The 16,141-nt window shown below is 31.6% G+C and overlaps 1 protein-coding gene across 1 annotated transcript; it reads left to right on the forward strand.

Annotated features, from left to right (window-relative positions):
• Positions 1-6,241: 6,241 nt before the first annotated feature.
• LOC100777411 (uncharacterized) lies at positions 6,242-7,520 on the forward strand. Its single transcript, XM_003521162.5, has one exon. The coding sequence runs from the start codon at positions 6,509-6,511 to the stop codon at positions 7,097-7,099; it is 591 nt and encodes a 196-aa protein (XP_003521210.1). The 5' UTR covers positions 6,242-6,508; the 3' UTR covers positions 7,100-7,520.
• The last annotated feature ends 8,621 nt before the right edge of the window (positions 7,521-16,141 follow it).

The raw sequence follows: 16,141 nt of genomic DNA on the forward strand, positions 1-16,141 counted from the left end.
TATATTATTTTTAACGCGCTCCTTTAAAATTTTGAATTAATATAATTTATTTTATTGGTTAAAATTTATAAAATTTTATGGGTCTTGCATCTTATTTAATGAGCTTCACTTATAATTTTTTAATTTCTAATGAATTTTAACTGATAATAATATATTAAAATTGCATGGGGACACTTTAGTTTAGACATCAGCAACAAACAATGACACTTGTTAGTCGTTATTCACGACTTAGTTTGTATTGAATATTTGCACAAAATTAGCGTCTTACCTCCAATTTATGGTTCTTTTTGTAGGAATTGTACATATTTTCATGTTTAGTGAGATTTTATATATTAGATACTTTCATTTTGTGAATTAATATTGAAACCACTTCAGTTTCAGGCCAAAAGAAGAGAAGGTTCAAGTAGATGATATCTCGCTAAGCAAGACAAATCCGCTTAGCGAGTGGCATCCGCTAAGCGAGGCATACCGCTCGCTTAGCGGGTTGAAAGATCGTAGAAGAGGATTAGTCAAAGATGTGCTCGTCCAGCGCGCCCCAGCCCAGCTCGCCCAGCGAGTAGGTTGTCTCTTCTCGCGCTTAGCGGGCCCAACTCACTAAGTAAAAATTCACTTACTCTTGCTTAACGAGCCAATGTCGCTAAGTGAGTCTTCAGAAGCTTAAATGTCTAAGAAGCCTTTAAAACATTGAAGTTGACAGAAACTTAAGAGAGAGTAAAAAACAGAGCACAAGGAGAAGCTGAAATGACAGAAATAGAGCTGTTAAGAGAGCTTAGGTTAAAGGAGTGAAGTTAAGATTTTAGAGGTTAAAGGAGACATCCTCAACCATTTTCTTTCACTAAACTCTGTCCTTCCTTGTATTGAGAGCATATTTCTTGTAATGGAAGGCTAAGCCTCTTGGTTAGGAAGTTCGGCTGAACCTTTGATGTAATATTCTTTCACTATCTATTTAATGTTGTTTTTATGTGTTCATTACTTCTATTTATGCTTATTTTTACATGCTTGTGGCTTGATCACCCATTTGTATTTATAGTTAGGATTTTTAGCATTGGGAAATACTTTAAAGCCTTAGAACTTGATAGAGAGCAAGCTAGAAATCTGTATGTCTAGGAATGAAGTGCAGAGATCTAGTTCATATTATGTTGTAGACTTAATGCAATGCTTTTAAGCTAAGTTTGTTGAGAGATTAAAGACGAAGTTTAAAGAGAGTTAGGCTCATTCACTAGAGGGATCTTGATTTGAGTAATTTCTTAGCATAAGAACACTAGGATAATATTAAATAGAGAAAAATACATAATAACATCAAGAGGAACTCAATAGAACAACCCAACACTTTTTACTTGACTGTTTTCGCTTCTATAATCCTAGATATTTAGTTTATACTCAAATAGACTGTAGTACAAAATTCAATTTAATATTTACTTTGTTTTTAATTTATACAAATGTTTGTTTACTGAATGTACAATGTGTGAGTGAAACAAATTTTCTGTAGATACGATACTCAGTATTATCATTTTATATACTACTTATGCGAATCGGTACACTTACCGACACACGAACAACACCCTATGACTATGTATAGAAAATAGCCAGCACTCCACTTTGTAGCTTATTTAGACTCTTTATTTGCATTCAACAAAGGATATATAATCTTTAAAATTGTAAAAGTAATTAGTGAAGTGTTGAGAGCCCTAATGATCTCATTAAATAATACAAATTTGGAAATGAAAAAACAAAGTTCAGATTGGAAATTGTTAATGGTCATACTAAGCCAAGAATATACGATGAGAAGAAAGAAGTTTTGACTTGTAAGGATGACAATCAATAGGGATGCAGATAAAAGTAATATAATACTTATCATATCTAGACTTCAGATAATTAAATGAATAATAATTAACTATTATATTACGTATCATTATAGTTCTAATTATAATAAAGAGATGTGTTTTTTTATCATCAAAGAGATTTTTTTTTATCATCGAAGAGAAGTGTTTTAGTTTACGAAAGATAAGTTACAAACCATTTGAAGAGCACTGCCTTGTGGTACGTAAAATTTCCGGGCGAAAACAATACAAAGCGATGTGTTAGTCGATGAAAGATAACGTAATTTTTGTTTTCAAAAAAACAGGTAAGTATTGCCTCTTACTTCGTATACTTTTTTTATAAAAAATTTACAATATGAAAAAATATATTTAGAAGTCACATGATTATTTTAAAAATAACACGAAAAAATAACTTGAAAAGATATATGTATATAATATTTTGATGCAAAACATCGTAACTCACGTTACTTCAAAAGAATTAGAATGGAGTACAAGTGAGATAAAAGAATTAGAAAGGAGGAGTACTGTAGAAGAGTAGAAGTTCAAGTAGAACGAGAACTCTTTAAAATTGCATGTAAAACTATTAAATAAAAATGTATAACTGAAATTAACTTTTAAAATTAAGTTGCACACTTTATTTTTTTTTCTTTCATTTCATTTCAATATAATTTATGGGAGAGAAGAATATAAATTTTTGGTTTAAATAAATTTAGAAGTCACAATTATTTTTACACAACGTGAAATGATATAATATGTTGATTCAAAACATGTCGTAGCTCACGTTTCTTTAGAGTGGGATAAAAGAATTAGAATATGGAGGAGTATAGAAGAGTAGTAGTTCAAGTAGAACAAAAACTCTTAAAAATTTGTAAAACTATAAAAATATATAACTGAAATTAACTTTTAAAAGTTAAGTTGCATGCTTTTTTTTTTTTTCTCTTCCTTTCGAATTCATTTTTTAATCTAATATAAAGAGAGAGAAATAGAAATTTTTGGTTTAACTAAATTTCATTTTATTTTTAAAATTTTTATCTTGAGTTTTAATTTGATGCAACTTTTTATGGAAAAAAAATATGGCGAAACACAGTTTAATGCATTGGGCATGTCCAGGGTAAAAAGTCTCTTGTCTTGTTTTAAAACAAATAATTGAGTATACGTAATTTTGCGCATGTCTCCTTCAAATCCAACTAATTGATGGGTCAGGCAGAACTATTTCAGTATAAAAATAAGAAAAAAAGGGAGAGATCTTCAGAATAAGATTTGAGATTATCCACCAGGTTCTTGAGTTGGCAAAGGTCAAACATGACAACATCTTATTGCAGTAAAGTGATAAAAGAACATATCAAACGTTGTTATCATTTTACTTAGAAAAAATATCTACATAATTTATTATTTGTTAAAATATATTTTTTCTTTATTTCATTTTTAAGATCCATTTTAGTTATTTATCTTTTAAAATATTTATTTTAGTCCTATAACTTTTAAATTTGAGTCATTATAATGTAGGAAAAAAGAACCATAACAAAAAAATTCCATTATTTTTTAGGCTCGAACTTAATTTGACCTTTCCTTTTTGTTTGGATCACGTCTTAGACTCTAGGAATATGATTGAAGTGATCTTGATCTGTACGGGAAGCTTACACATATATATACACTTTTCATGAAGCAAGTTTAATCAAATTCAAAGTGATCCAAACACAAAAATTGGGTTTCAAGTTGAAGTGTGTTGTACTGACAATCTGATATAGGTGCAGTGTTTTAACATTTAACCATATATTAATCTGAAGACATCTAAATGATATGATACTGATGCAATTCCTTCAAGGACAAAATTATATGCAACTTTGATGAAGACACAAAAAGTCAATTCTACATGTAAAATGCCTAAAATTAAGATGAAAATTTGAGAGCAATGTGAATAGACCTACACGTGACTACTCGACGAGTCTAAGTGTCTGCCCAGTGCACTTTCACCCTGTTGAGTGGATTTGCACTCTTGTATTCCAGTTTATTTATTCCCTTTTGGGCGTGGGTGCATCCTTGTGGTCCGAAAAGCCTATGCTATTTAATGGAAGAAATTACAAGTTTGGATTTCTTGGACTCCTATGGGGACGGGAAGCGAGGAAGAGTTTGAGAATCATTCTTTGTCATTGAACACGAAAAGAAGTGAGAATAATCCCTCAAGATTTATATATGATTCTATCCTCATATCTCTTTTATAGATTATTTTCTTTTCTCTTTCTATGATTTTTTAATTTCCTTTGGGTTAGGTTAGGATGAACCTCAGTTCCAACCATTTTAATTGATTTCCCATTTAAATCGCATTTCTTTTTATGTGAATTAAGTTATTGAATTTATGTCCAATACTTTTCCATGATTGACACTGATTATGAAATTGATACATTTTTTTTATTCTGGTTATGAAACTGATACATAATGTAAATTTTGTAATTAAACTGGGGTTTAGATTGTTCAATTAATTCAATAACCATGCAATTCTTGTATGTATATATTTGTGCATTTTCTACATCTACTGCCTGTTACTAATTTTGCTTGCCTAAAGGATTAGGATTCATAATTAGGAATAAAGGGTTTATCGTCCAACAATTTGGCGCGTTAAACTAAAGAGATTATCTTATGGGAGAATCAAAGGGTTTCTGACACCTGACAGTTTTAATTAATTGAATTTTCAATGCTTTTATTACTTGAATCCTTTTTTCTTTCAATTAAATCAAAAACCTAAAATTCTTATTCTTTTATTGTTTTCAAATCAAAAGAGTAATTAATTGATTGCATCATTGTTAAACCACAAACTTGTAGAAGCGATAATCTTACTTTCTCACTTTATTACATGTATGTATAACTGATACACTTGTCGCATTGTTAACAAGGAGAAAAGGTCAATATACATTAAAATTTGAAAACTATCTAAGATTTGCATTAAGACCTAACTAAATCCAACAAAACTATACTAGAATACCAATATTAGGCATAATAAACATCCATTGAATTCATATACAAAGCTATAATAAGTGTATTAAAATTGATTGATCAAAGATGAATGTTACAATCATCACACAAACATATGCAGAAACATTAATCTTATAATAAAATGAAGATAACACGGAAATACATGTGCAGTGATGTACTTCAAGTAAAATTAAATGAGATAATTATAACTTTAAACAAGGGCGCACGCACGTTGATAATAGGGGAGCTTTGGCCCCTCTGACTTTTTTTAACTAGAATTTTTTTAAAATAAAATATATATTTTAATATTAAAGTGACTATTTTTGTTTTGGGTTAAGATAAACTATTAAAATGTTATTTTTTTCTCTTTTTTTTTTTTACCAAATATACAATTCTTCTTTTATACTTTGTATTGTGAAGATAATGACATTTTATTTATTTATTTATGGTATTACTGTGAAGATAAAATATTTTGTAAGAAACTCCTTAAGGTTCCACGTAGGAGTCTTGATTAAATTTTAACTTGGGTATTAAAACTTCTGAAAGTACACTACTAAAATTTAACCCATGCCTCTTCAAAAAAAGAAATTAACTCATGCATATCACCGAAGATTTACTAATATATGTCAATCCTTAAATGGTATTGAACAGCTGTGAAAAGAAAAAGTTAAGTGGCTATATATATATATATATATATATATCATTAGCCTTCAATTAAATCACTCCACGATATTATCCAACTTTCTTACGTTCTCTTTTATAATTATTTTGCTGATCTAATTTCTTATGTCATTCAATGACACACGTTCTTCCCCCCTATAATAATAATATAATGCAAACAAAGGTCTGCGTAAAGAAAGTGTCAAAGTACGTATAAATCTAGGATGCTATTGTTTATGCAAAAAAAAAAAAAAAAACAGCTTTGGCTGCAAATTCGGATGAAAGTTCTTAGCAATAAAATAAAAACCACTAGCAGTGTTTAAGAAACTGCAGGATTATTAATTAATGAATCATTTAATTAATAGTTCCCATATCATGTATTATAATCCTTGGGTTCGTAATTATGGCGATTCTCGAGCCTTAATTACCGTTCTCGAACAGCTTATCAATTGTTTATTTTATTATGTTATCGATACAAAATATCTATTAATTTTATTAATCATTAATTTTGATTGAAAATCTGAATTAATTATTTTTAATGAGATTCTTTCTTTTTAATTATATTTTTTATTATTATTTATTAGACTTGAATTGGACATTTTGTCTAAAAAGATTGAATAAATTAAAATATTACTCAAACCAAAACTTTATTAATATATTGCATACTATTGTAATAACATAATAATAACACCACCACCAGGAAATTGAGTGTTCGTGAAGCTGCTGAAGCCTTAGCCAACTAATTTTTTTAAAAACAAACAAGCGGGTCTCTTGTCCCCAACATATCCACAAAAAGAAAAAGAGCAATATGACAATGTTATTTTGACTAATTTTTCCACACAAAAAGTGTAGGGCATCCTTTAAATAAACTAAAAAAACAAAGGACAAAGTGGTAATTCACCAGTGTTGGCATCCCATATAAACTACAACAACAACAGCCCCCAAGTACATAACCCAACACAACACTGATGATCACTCTCTCACACAGTCACAAACTGTTTCTCTAAACAATTTCTATCTACACCTGCCCCCTTAAGAACAAAAAAAAAAAAAAAAACATGTTTAGCCCTTCGCATCTCAAAACCTTGTACCCTCTTCAACAAGCCTTCTCAGTAAAACCATCTTCAACCATAAGCTCCATGAAGCTAAAGAGAATCGTGCACACCCTCATAGTTTCCCACTTGTGCCGAATCATTCGTGCACTCTCCAAAGTCAAAGATGTTATGGTTGAGATTCTTAAAGAAAACTCAACCATGATCCACAAAAAGCACTACAACAACTACAGACGCAAGAATAAGATCATCCTAGGCTCCTTCAGGCTCCACTACAACTGGTGCTCCTCCAAATCCTCGCATGTGTTGCCGGTTCCCGAACCGGTTTACGCCACGTGCCGCGACTCGGGGGAGCCGCCGCGAGACGAAGAAGATTGCCCCTACCTAAGGTGGCTTGAGGAGAAGGTTGAAGTTGAAGGTGGTGGTGGTGATAATAGTAATAATAAGGGTGCAAGTGCAACAAATGATGAGCATGATGAAATGAACGAGATTGATGTGCTGGCGGAAATGTTCATTGCCAATTGCCACGAGAAGTTCAGGTTGGAAAAGCAAGAGTCTGATAGGAGGTTCCATGAAATGCTGGCTAGAAGCATGTGAAACCCAAAAAGCTCAACATGTTTTGGTGTTTCTTTTGAAAGTTGGTTTCCCACATTCGAATTCGAACTTGTTGTTGACTATTTGGGAAAATCTTGTCCATCACCATCGCATATCAAATGTGTCCAGGGTTTTATTTATTATTTATGGGTCATATATAGTATTAATTTGCCTTTTTCTTTTTATCCAAACTTTTCAAAAGAGTAAGTGAGGGTTTGAAGTTTGAAGAATTGTACATGATATATGGGAGATATGGGATTGGGAATTGTGCAATTCTTCTGTCTGTTGATACGGTCACGGTGGGCTTCAACTTTTAATTTGCAGATTTATTTTGACAATAATTGAGAAGTGCTGTTTGAAATTATATGTAGATCTCACCTTATAGAAAAATCTAAATCTCTGATTACCATGTTTTCAATTTTCATATCAATGCATGTTTGTTTCAGTTTTTTTCTTTTTTTGGAAATTATTGTATTTTTGTTCGTTCATATATATGGAATAGCTAGAAGGCTGCACAAAATATATATTTTAGAACAACAGCCAAGTACGTACAAACGAATTGATGAGGAAGTTACTCATATATTTTGGCTAAGTTTTTTCACATTGAAAGCCATTACAAATTTACACAGTGCCCTGTCTTCCAGACACCTAAACATAGTTATAAATTATTGGACATCAACATCTTTCCATTGTTAAACGATTTTTGGTGTTATTTGCTTGTTTGCTAGTCAGTTTGTGGGTTGCGGCCAAAATAACGAGAAAGAAATATCAAACTTTCCAATTCATTTGTTAACATATTTGTTTAGTAGCCTATTGGGAATCGAGTGCCAATATGTTATTTTTGGTATACTATTCCTTATTTAATTATTTCTTGGCGAGTACCACCAATATGATATTTTTTAACCACTTGAAGCTTCCAGCATCCTACCGTATCTCATGCTGATTGCGTAGCTACGGAGCACATGTCAATTGTAGATCATGGTTTTACAAAACTCCATTCAGTTCAATTTGTTAACCAAGTTTTTAAACACGGCCTATTTAGTGAGGGTTGCCACTTCTAACTTCTTGCATTATAATGTTGTTGCCCATATGATGAATCTAACACCAGCAGCACCTCCAGCATCAAGAAATGTACCTAATGGGTCCAGAAGCCCTGCCACCTATACCTAATGGGTCCACAACACCCTCCATTAAGACCCGCAGATGCAACAAGTTTAAATATGTCATGTGTGCTAGTTCAATAAAGAGTAGACTTAGTCTTTACCCAATTCACCTACTCCAACTCCTCCCTTCCTTTTTATCCTTTTTTTTTCTATAACTATTAAGGTGTTTGGCTTTTCGATGGAACTCCCAGGTATCCCAATAAATTTCAATCTTTTGGATCTAATATGAGATTAATTCTCAATCTGAAAAGTTTAATAATCACACTTAAAGTTTATCACGCTCATTTCCAAGAATGTATTTTGTGATAATTAAACTCAATTATTTCCCACAAGCTGAGCGTACATATTTTACCAATTGAGTTATATTCATTGAATTTTTTAAAATTTAATTTGCAAACATTTGATGAAATTTCAGAAATTAAGATAAGGGAGAAATCATTAGGAAGGTAGAGAATATGCTTTCTGTAACACACTAGGTGGAAGATACACTAACAGAAAAGACTAGTTCTTGGGTTCATAGCAGAGAATCTTGATTAACCTTGACATGGTTTAGACAGTAATAGTATATATTAAAATGATGGTCCACATTAGGTAGGTAAGTGCATGGATCAAGATACACGCACTCTCACTCACTACCGGACAGCTAGACATATTTGAAACAGGCAACATATATAGTTACGGTGATAGATCCAACATCTAGTACTTTTCAAACCCAAATCATGTTTACAAGTAAAGTAATATATACTAATTGAATGACTTTGTCATCTATTTCTGCAATCTTCTAATGTACTAACTTAGATGGTTATCCTTTTTATCCTACCCACTGATTGTGTTCTGTCTTACTTGACTAGAATATCATTCAAGTAAAAAGAGAAAAATGGAAATCTTGTAGCAGTCTTAAAGGAAGAGCACATGTTCATGACAAGAGCACAGGTCATTGATGTCATGTGCTGATGATGCATTTGATCTTAAACAAAGAAAAGTTGCATTCTTTTACCCTAATTAGGACATCAATTGATTTTGGTTACTCTACCAGGTCAGCCAAGGGTAGCATATCCTGCCTTTACTTACAAATTACTAGCACACAGTATTTAGAAGCTTTTTTGATACCTTGTTGATCATGAATAGCATATATGCCTGCATCATTTACTCAATAGTTTGAGTATCTCAATAATTGAACAAAAAATAAACCGAGTAATTAAAATAGATGGTAAAAGAATTATTTATCCTCAAGTGGGTTATTGAGAGTCAGAGATAAGCTAATTTATAGTAGCTAATTGCAAGGGTAAATAATTGATAATAGGATAGAGAACTAGAAGTCTAGGGTGATCTTTGGGATGTGACTTCCTGTCTGATTAATGTTGGATCTTGAAGAAACCTGTGAAGAATTGATAATTAAACAAATAATAAATAATTTTGAAAATAAACTATTAAGTATTCAAATATTTGTCTAGTCCTGCCATGTTATACCTCCAGTGTCTTAGGACGATCCCAAATATGATAAAATAAAATTTTTGGATAACGAAATATGCCAAGTCTCACATCAAGTTTGTGCATGATTAGACTATCTTATGTAATCGTTGAGGAATCTCAACTATTTGCGGTGAAAGGAAGATAATTAATGGGAAGCTAGCACATCTTGATTCTTGATGTCGTATATATCATGCCATTAATTTATTACGTTCTCATTTCTCAATAGTAATACTATTTTTTCACATATTTCTCTCTATATCTAGCTACTAATCTGTACAGAAGTACAGAAATTAAGACCAGTCAATAGTCCTTTTGCAATTACAGGGTTAATAGGACAGTAAAAGGAGATAGCAATGGCATCAATACTGATGCCTTTTATTCTCCTGAGTTATGCTTTATTCCGAAACTTCTTTAGCTGCTTTATTGCGGATATGCTATGGATTGGAAGCTTTAGTAGATACAAATTTGGTGCCTTTGGTCTCCTTGTTACCATAGAAACTGCTTTTACACATAAAAGTGAAAGGGTGGAACCACTTGGGATTTTATTCTCAAGGACAGGATCAAATGAATAAGGTGGGGGAGCTGCTTCGATCTACCTCTAATTCCTCACTTGAAATTTAAAAGCCTACTTCTTCGACCACTGTACGGCCTTGCCTAACTAGTAATCAACATTGTGAGTCTTTTTTTTTTTAAAGATCACAAATGTTGTTATAGGAGACATGGACGGTTAAGTTCTTCTTTCAAATATTATATTCGCATTTTCGGTCAAACTAAGTTATTTTAACATGTTCTCATATCATTTGATTTATTTAATCTAATTTTATATTTAATTTTCTTAATTAAATATGACTACTCATTAATTATTTATATCAATTTATAAAGACTATAACTATAAAAGATTAGTCCTATAATCGATCGAAGTTTCATCTTGAAGCTAACCATCAAATCTAAAATCACTTACAATAAAGGTGACACACCAAATTTTTCATTAACGAGCAACAAGCTACACAAATAAATTTAACATCAAATTTCACTCAAAATCACAAAGACATACCAGGTATATAGATTATTATCACTTAGGGTGGGCCAAAATATAATGCAGTTCAAGTCATTGATTTAGGTCCTTTGAAAAAAAAAAGTTATTTAGTATTAATATTTATACAATTTTATTGTTAGCTAGTTTAATGCAGTGGTAATTATAATTAAGATGTGTTTTTTCTTTGGTGAATGGGGTTCAGGATGAAAACCTAGCTACTTTTTTACTTACATATTTATTGTATACCTTTATAATTTAATTTGCACATTTACATTTGGTTTCATCTTTAATGAATAATTATTTATATGGACCAAAGAAGTGAACCTCTCTTTCTATCTTTCTATTATATGACTAAAGTCTTCTTAATATTTTTTTTTTCATAGTTTGAGTTGAAGTTTTCTCAAGTCTCAACCCATTTTTCTAATTTCCATAGACCCTAACATCTCTTTTTCCTAATTCTCAAAAAAAAAAAAATCCTGACATTCTGAAAACGTTCTATACGACATTATTTTTGTCAAGGTATCTTCTCTGTTTGTTGCTTACGAATTATTACAATTTTTAAAAGACAAAAAGCCATGCAAACAGCCATGAACATAAAATGCACCCACAAATATTGGCATAAAAATTGTCTGAATTTGCGAAAGAGAAGATCGCGAAAAACGAATGTGGACTCTGAAATCTGAATACAACATAACAAACAGCTTTAGGCACTACTCTCTAGGCTTTGTTGTCTATTTCAGGTCCTTTTTTTATGGGTCATGATCCATCATATATGTTTCTTTTTGTGAGCACTGGATTTTGAATAATGAAATCTCGGTTTTTTGAACTTTTTCTGTTTTATTAACATCAATCTTTACTTCTTTATATTAATTTTAAACAATCTAAAACTAATAAATTTATATATAAAATATTTATTGTATTAAAAATATAAAAATACATACAAAGAATTTTAAATAAAACTTAGTATCATTGTTAAATAAAGAGAGTCTAATTTAATTGGTTAAACAAGATGAATGAGTATTATAAATCTTTTGATATCGTATCTAATTTATACATATAAAAAAAATATCTTTCTTAAATATTTAAATTCTGCTATGATATAGTAAATGCTTTCCTAATTTTACAGGTCAAAACGAATAATTTTACAACAAACAAAGTTACTCTTGAGAGAAGTTTTTTTTATAACTTTTTTGATAAATAAATTAATTCTAAAATTGAAGACTATTAGATTTGTCATATTTATATTTTAAAGGTGACTAGTATTTTAACATGTACATGGGAATAAATATTTATTTTATACAACTAAAAATCATAATAAATAAATAATTTTCAATATATTAATTAAATTTTTTTATTGTAATTAAAATTTATAATAAATATATCTGAACATATAAATTATATTTTAGATTTGTGATAAAAAAAATTATATTGTGATTGATTGTTTATAACTATTAATAATTTCTTTTAAAAATATTAAAATTCATAGATTGAAATAGATAAAATAAAAGGTTTAGAAAATTTCTTAAAAATACTCTTCTTGAATAACATGTAATCTAGCTATTCTAATTTATAATTCTCTGTGGTCAATCCAGTGATGGAAGTTAAGTACATGCATGACGTTTTAAGTTTGATTCTCAATGCATTGGACAAAAAAAAATCTAATTTTTAGAAAGTGTGAATTTTATTTGACTATCTATAAGGGTATTATGCGGTGGTGTGCGTTCTCATGCCAACCAAACGGACGAACGCAAAAGATAGGTTCGTGATCCATTGAAAAATGTGGTTTCGGCCATCAGGAACATTTCTCAAACATATACTAAATTGTTTTAAATTCATTTTTAAAATGTTACTCTCAAACATTAATCAAAATCACTTAATATAATTTTTTTAAAAAAATAAGTAATTATTTTAACAAAAAAACTTTTAATATTGATTTTATCAAAATCTAATAACGCATTTCAATCCACACTGGAGAGTTCCAATTTACAAAAGTGGGTTGGTTGCAAATAAAATAATTAATATCTGGAATTGTCCATGATTGATTGTTTATTTTAGTACTTTCATCCCCATAATACTTCACACTGCTCAATTTTCAAAGGAAGCAAATGTTATTCATGGTGATGGGGCAAGAGAAAGTGAAGACCATCTTTGTCTTCCTTTCCTACCATCCCAGCTAACACATTTTCTTTACCATTTGATTAAAGAGGGGAGATCTCATTTTTCTGCACATTTACACTTAACTTTTGTCACTAATTTAACAATTTTCTATCGAAACCATCCAATTCAACGACCGATCTATGTTTCATATCACCACCAATAAGTTCCAATTGATTTGGCTGTAAAGCCAACTTTATACCTAAAAGATGCATGATATGGCTAGATAGATGTTTCAACAACTCACTAGCCAACAACCTAACGTGCACTACCTCACTTTGCCATCTGTTCTCATGACTCGTTTTGACCTTGCCATGATTGAGTAGCATGAACATGAATCTCCCCTAGCCAAGCGTGTACACCATGAATTACAATTAATCAATTATTTATCTTCAGAAAGGGAAAGTAGTTCATGTGAATGCTAGCCCATAGGGCCATAACCGTGTTCAATAGACTTGAGAAAATAAAACAACAATTCTTCTCACTCTTTTTTTTGGTGAAAATGCAAACAGCATTACCACAATTTGCCAATTTGGTCTTTGGAATGGAAAGTTGAATGCTGGAGAATATATAAGTCCCACATCGGGTAACTAATGGCAAGCAAGAAGGATTAAGTTATTTGTTTTGAATCTTTCCTGCAATACACATCTTATGTTTCATATAGATCTAACATTGGCCTGTCAAAAATTCCAACATTTTCTTATAATCAAAAGTGAAAATTCCCATCTAGGCCTCTGATGAAACTAGTGAAATTACTTCCTTTTGCAAAGCAAAATCCTTGGAATATACTTTTCTTTTTTTAATTCTAGTTCTTATGTACACTTTCTGCCTGTGCTTTCTCTAATTCCTTCAACATTATCACTAAAACCATACAAGAGGAAATAGCAAATTAAACAAGAAAAAGAGCTAAGAATCTGGCAAAATTTGTAAACTATATAAGTATTATGCAATAGGCCAACAAAACAGACAACAAGATCAAATCACAAAGAATTCTTCCTTGCTAAGATCTCTACAAGAAATGTCTAATCCTACTTGTTCTGAGTAGGATTTGGTATGCTTGGTGGTGCTTTCCTCAGACTTGGCTCCATAACTTTCTTCTTTTTCTGTTTCTTGCTTCCACTTATCTTATTTATACTTGTTGAAAAAGAAGCAAAGGATGAAGATAGAAGCTCCCTTGACACTGACAAACTTGTCTCTCCTGAAAAGCTCTGTTCATGGGAGAGAGAGTACAAGGAGAACAGAAGAAAGTGAAGCACAACCAAGGCCAAGACAGCACCCAAAATTCTGCAACTTCTTCTGGTCTTCATGATAAATGGAGAAAATGTTTTTTTAGTACGAAAGTGAGAATGATGATTTTCAAGAGTTGGATCAGGTTTATATGATAAAGGGCTTGAGAGCATGCCTTGTGCACGTGGTTCACCATTACTTACAATATCATATTCTAGAAGTGGGAAAAAAAGATAGCTTCTTAGTTAATCAAAATTGCGTTGGTTTTTAGTTAATGATATACGGTTAATGTATTTTCAGCATACCATTAACTCAGATGAATGTTAACAATAATTTGAATGACAAATGCATAGTACTTTTTCACTTGTTTACTAGGTTAGAGAACCCGGAAGCGGCTGATCATGTGACACAATCGACTAGTGTTACTCCTCATTTTGTAATAACTTTAATGTAGTACGTGATTACACTATGGTCATGTGACTGGACACGTGAATCTGAGCTAAAAGCATTGTATATTCATGTTCACATCTTTGTGAATCAAAATAATGGTTTATTTGCTTTTGATTAGATTAAGAACTTTAATGTGTTCATCAGGGGCACCAGTTTGGTAAAATGTCTAACTAGTAGACGTTCTTACGCATTGCTTGCAAATTATTTCTAATCGTTAGATTTTTTTAATGTGAAATCTATGGTTCAAAAAAATTTTTTTTTTTCTTTTTCCCAATTTTATTCCTTGGAGAACCCCTTTCATCTTTTTTCTTCATAGACCCAGCAACTTTGATCTCCACTTTTCCTGGCGGTGAACCACCTAGCATCTTTCTTCACACCACCCTCCCACACATCTCCATCGGCCATCGTCTTGTTGATCTAAAGATGCCCTATCACATATCTCTTTTATCAATATTGGGCTTCAATTGAAACAGATCTGAGTAGACTCCCCCGTTCCAATGGTCGATCTTGTGTGCATCCGCCATTTCTGTGATGCGACTTGTGATGACTTGCAATCTCCTTCATAGTTCACGGTGGGATTTACTAGGTTCGCGATGAGTTTTTATGGTTCACCATGGTGATATGGTTTCATTCGCCCTTGGATTTGGTAGGAATGAGGCGTTGGGACGAGATGAAGGGGGTAGCCGACAGCCACGGCGCACGATGGTCCACGTTCCCATGCAAGGGAAGGTTTCGTAGTGATTCGTCATTTTCCTTTGGGAATGGATTTCTTGTTGATCTATGTTGGATTTTTTGTTCTATGTTAGATCCTTGTTGTTTGTTATTTTCATGAAAACCATTGATGGTCATGGAGAAGTAATGGTTCTATGAGTGACAAAGTGGCATTTGTGATGGAGAGAGAAGGGATGATGAAGGATAAGGAGATTAGACGATCGGAAAAACGGAGTAGTCATGGACAAATTGAGAAAGAGAAAAAAAAAAAGAGAGAAAAAGAAATAGTAATCATTGATTTCAAAATCAGCACATCTATTGATTCAAATTTACTTAGGGACCTGTGAAAAATCTTTCTCTTTCACATGGTAAAATCCATCAACTAACTAAACATGCCTAATCATTTCTATTTTGTCATCATCTTTCACCACTTTTAAAATTGCCTTTTCCACTTGTGTGTTTTTTCTTATATGCTTCCATGTTTTCGGTATGACACGTGAAAACTGAAAACCTTATACTTGAGTTAGATTAGAAGTGAAGTAGAAAATCCCAACTATCTTAGCTGGCTTGTCAGACACATTTGAAAATAATGCTGTTACTCCCTGAAGATTTACACTAGGCAAGCTTTGTTTTCTTGTGTTTCTTTTGTACTCGAGATTCTTCATGTTTTCCCAAGGTTGGAAGAAGGGATGAGTATAAACTACGAAATTCAGCACGTTGGAAGATTTTTATTCACTCTAACATGACTGAGCTCCACTAGCCATCTTGGGGATCAAATTAAACAAAACCACATTTTTAATAGCTAATCTTGACATCCTGATAGGACCTTTG

Source organism: Glycine max, chromosome 3 (assembly GCF_000004515.6).
Source record: "Glycine max cultivar Williams 82 chromosome 3, Glycine_max_v4.0, whole genome shotgun sequence".
In the NCBI taxonomy this organism is placed as follows: Eukaryota; Viridiplantae; Streptophyta; class Magnoliopsida; order Fabales; family Fabaceae; genus Glycine; species Glycine max.

Bases quoted from the DNA above. Each gene is read 5' to 3' on its own strand.
- LOC100777411 (XM_003521162.5), top strand. From the start codon at position 6,509: ATGTTTAGCCCTTCGCATCTCAAAACCTTGTACCCTCTTCAACAAGCC.